The sequence below is a fragment of the Clinocottus analis genome, unplaced genomic scaffold, assembly GCF_023055335.1.
Source record: "Clinocottus analis isolate CAN_PGR_092001 unplaced genomic scaffold, fCliAna1.0.p SCAF_8, whole genome shotgun sequence".
In the NCBI taxonomy this organism is placed as follows: domain Eukaryota; kingdom Metazoa; phylum Chordata; class Actinopteri; order Perciformes; family Cottidae; genus Clinocottus; species Clinocottus analis.
This window is the reverse complement of record NW_027176240.1, coordinates 4,155,869-4,159,311: the sequence shown is the minus strand read 5'-3', so window position 1 is coordinate 4,159,311 and position 3,443 is coordinate 4,155,869. Positions and strand designations below refer to the sequence as shown.

Here is a 3,443-nt window from a genome sequence, read left to right as displayed (position 1 = left end):
CTCCTACAGTATGTGTTTACAAACATCACTTATGTAATTAGACATCAAACATGAGTATTTTTGTTGACATTTATCTTGTTGACGTTTATCTGTTGTTGTTATGTCTGAGACCTAAACAAACTTGTTGTTTATTGAATAGTTGTACTGGGTGCACCTGTTTGATGTCTGGAGCACTATTTGTACTTTGATGTTGACGAGGAAGGCATCATGAAAGTAAGAAAAGGACACTTGTAAAATGTGTAAAGAACTGATAGAAATGGAGAAAAAGAATAAGAAAATGAATATTTGTTCGATTTTTATTTCTAAATCATTATTACATGATTATATTAAATGTTATTACAAGTTAAAACATTTCAATTTAACACCTGGCAGGTTCATCTTGATCATCAAACTGAGCAAAAACTACCAAAACATTCATAAGAAAGGTTTCGGGAGTCATGACTTTTTTAGCACAAATATAAAAGTTTATTTCTGTGAGGGAAATACATCACACACACCTTCAAGTGAAACAAAATGCTGGGGGGAAAAAGACCTTTTCCTCATGAGAAAAAAATAGATTGATTCAAAAAAGAGAAATCTCACCTCCAGCCACACATACTGTACACTCCTCTCATAATTGCACTTCTTCAAACAGGCAAATATAAACATTCATCTTCAATCATTTCCTTCCTTCACATACTTGAACCACCAACATTTCCAAACGTCTTCCTTGTTCGAGACAACCAATCACGTGCACCGTCTCTCTTCTGACGCATCTGTTGATCGCGACTCAATAATAAACCTCAATAATTACATCTTTCAAACACGACATGTGCAATTAACACATGGAGGGAAAATAAGGGTTGCATGACTCAAAATTAAATTAATTATGACCTTTTGAATCACATATTATTGTTTTTTCCTGTGAATGTGCAAAAGTTTAGTGTGCATTTTTTCATTAGAAATGAATCAATCGAGTTTCTTTCAGTAGAGAAGCATTTTATCGCCATGCACTCCCTGTACTTTCCCTTCAATATGAAGGACTTAATCAGCTCCATTTTCCACACCTTCAGTTTACAGACATCACATTGAGAGGGACATTGCAATCAGTGCATAATTAACCATTACATCAGGCCCTCAGAAGGGGCTTAACATTTTTAGTGGGCTGTACAAATTGTCTGTATTTTAGTGGGCAGGCACTCTGAGAAGGCACGTTAATATTTTACAAATGAGCTGTATGTGAAAAATTACAATTTTTTCCCATTTATTTGTCTTCTATCCACATTTCATTCGGTCTCTCAGGCCACAGGACCATGTTACAGCAAGGGAGCAGGTCAGATGAGCACATTACAGTTAGGTTTCTGACTGGTTTGTACACTTTCACTGCTTAAAAAGCAGAGGTTGTTTGCTTCAGTTCCTAGCTGAGAGCAAGTCTCTACGCACAGCTGGTTTCCAATGGCGCTGCTTCTTTCACCAATAAGGCACGGCGTTTTGAATCTGGCCCCAGCTCTGCCAGCCAGGAAAGATACCACTGGACATACGAGGGCTGCCATACTGATCAAACTCCATCTCCAGTACCTTCACACCCCCGTGTCTGTGCTCAGTTGCCTTCCCCTGCTCAACAGAAGTTGGGGCCATGTGAACGTTCAAGTCCTCACCATTACAGCCACCGTGCCTGAGAACGTAGTTCTTGCCGTCGTTATTGTCCCAGAAGGTCTGACCCTGGGATTGGAAGCGGATGCAGAACTCGACCTGCTTCTCCGGTGGTATGTGGAGAGGCAAGTCCAGGACAAATGCAAAGGTGTCAGTATCCTGGCTGTTGTAGATGTTGTTCATAAAGGTGCATTCCACGTCCGTGAAGCTGGCCCACGAGTCGAATGTGGCGCGCAACTGCACCGACTTCTCGAACCCCAAGTTCCGGACCTTGATGGTGCCGGTCAACGAGCGCTCCTGCAGCGAGCAGTTCTCCAAACAGACGGAGTTGTGAATCAGGCGGTTTCGGAAATCCAAGTAGTCGGCTGAGGGCTGTTTGAAGTCCAGTGCCAGGTTGCGCATCGGGCTGATCTTAAGATCCCTTGTGGCTGCTTCCAGGTCTGTCATGTCGAACTGCAGATCCTCGCCGATATCCCGACACCGCTTGCTTTGATACGGCTCGTCGTCGAACTTGGAGAAGACGTGGATGGCGGTGAGTGACATGCCCTTCGTGTCTGCGAACACCACCTTCTTCTTGCCGGCCTTGCCGTTGTTCCAGCCGACGCAGTCGCCGTCGTCCACGGCTTTGGGTGGGTTGCTGAGACATGGCCGCAGTGGTTTGTAGAGCTGCTGGTTGTGGCTGAGGGCAGAGGACTGGTTGACCCGGTTCCTGTTTCTCTGAAGCTCCTCGTAGGAGCTGAGGAAACTTCGGAGAGGAGGCGGAGACTGGCTGATGTAAAATCTCATGGCGACGTCCATAGGCATTACTGGGCCAGGCATTGCAGATGGACTGAACGACCTGAGGAAACTGAGGGAGGGAGAGGGGAAGAGCAGAGGGGAAGTGGTGCGAGAGGGAGGGAGAGAGGTGGAGGGAGAGAGGGAAAAGGTGGTAAATTGAGGGATAAAGGAAGAGACAGAGATTAGAACATTGGCTTTACTTTTCTGACTCCAAAAAAAAGTTCTGCTTTGATGTAACTTGTCACTTCTGCAATCGGCAAAATGCCAAAACTTTGCAATTTCTGTTTCCGTGAAAAGTCCCCATTTCACAAATACTGCTTATGTACACTACGCAGCTCTGCAAATCTAAACTAGACTTCTCGGGATCGAAATAATGCACACTCCAAAACTTTTAAAGTGTGTACAATCTTCCTTTCAGCATGACATGGCACGTCACTTTTGAAGAAACCAAAACCAAAACGTTTTCTGATCCTTACCTTGCAGCACTCATGGATTAAAGAAATAAGCAGTTCCAAGGAGAAAGGCGCTTTTTACAAAAAAAAGTTTTCTGTCCCTGAGACTGGTAACTGCGTTTCTTAAAATCTCATACTGCCGTCACGCCTCCTTCTCTTCCGCCTTGCTCTTGCTCCTTCTGCCTCACAGTGTGGGGGTTGCTCAGCACTCAGGGATTTCAACTGCCTCATAGAGACAATTTGCATACGCTGTCATATGCTTCTTCCAACAGCCAATGAGACAGTAGTGCAATTCTTCGCCAACCAATCGGCACAAACTTGGCCTGGCTGCTGTCCAGCTGATAGGGGAGTGTCACCCGCATGGGCCTCATAGTTCGGATGCCTCAGGCTGTTGCCTCAGCTGCTATTTGAGAAACATGATGGACCCCTGCTGGTGTTGGAGACGACCTTCACTGCAGAGAGTGCTGCATAAACCCTGCGGCTCTTCATGACTGGGATTCTCCAATCCACAGCAGGATTATTTCTGTCTCAGTGAGTTTGTTGAAAGCAAAGTGTGACGCATGAAAAATACAATTGCCCTAG

At 44.8% G+C, this 3,443-nt stretch overlaps 1 protein-coding gene across 1 annotated transcript; it reads right to left on the bottom strand.

The window, feature by feature from the left end:
• Positions 1 to 442: 442 nt before the first annotated feature.
• Positions 443 to 3,055, bottom strand: LOC137780295 (protein phosphatase 1 regulatory subunit 3C-B-like). Its single transcript, XM_068568783.1, has 2 exons — positions 2,886 to 3,055; positions 443 to 2,479 (listed from the first exon to the last, which is right to left on the bottom strand). Exons 1-2 carry the CDS (start codon positions 2,897 to 2,899, stop codon positions 1,450 to 1,452), a joined length of 1,044 nt encoding a protein of 347 aa, XP_068424884.1. The 5' UTR covers positions 2,900 to 3,055; the 3' UTR covers positions 443 to 1,449.
• Positions 3,056 to 3,443: the final 388 nt, after the last annotated feature.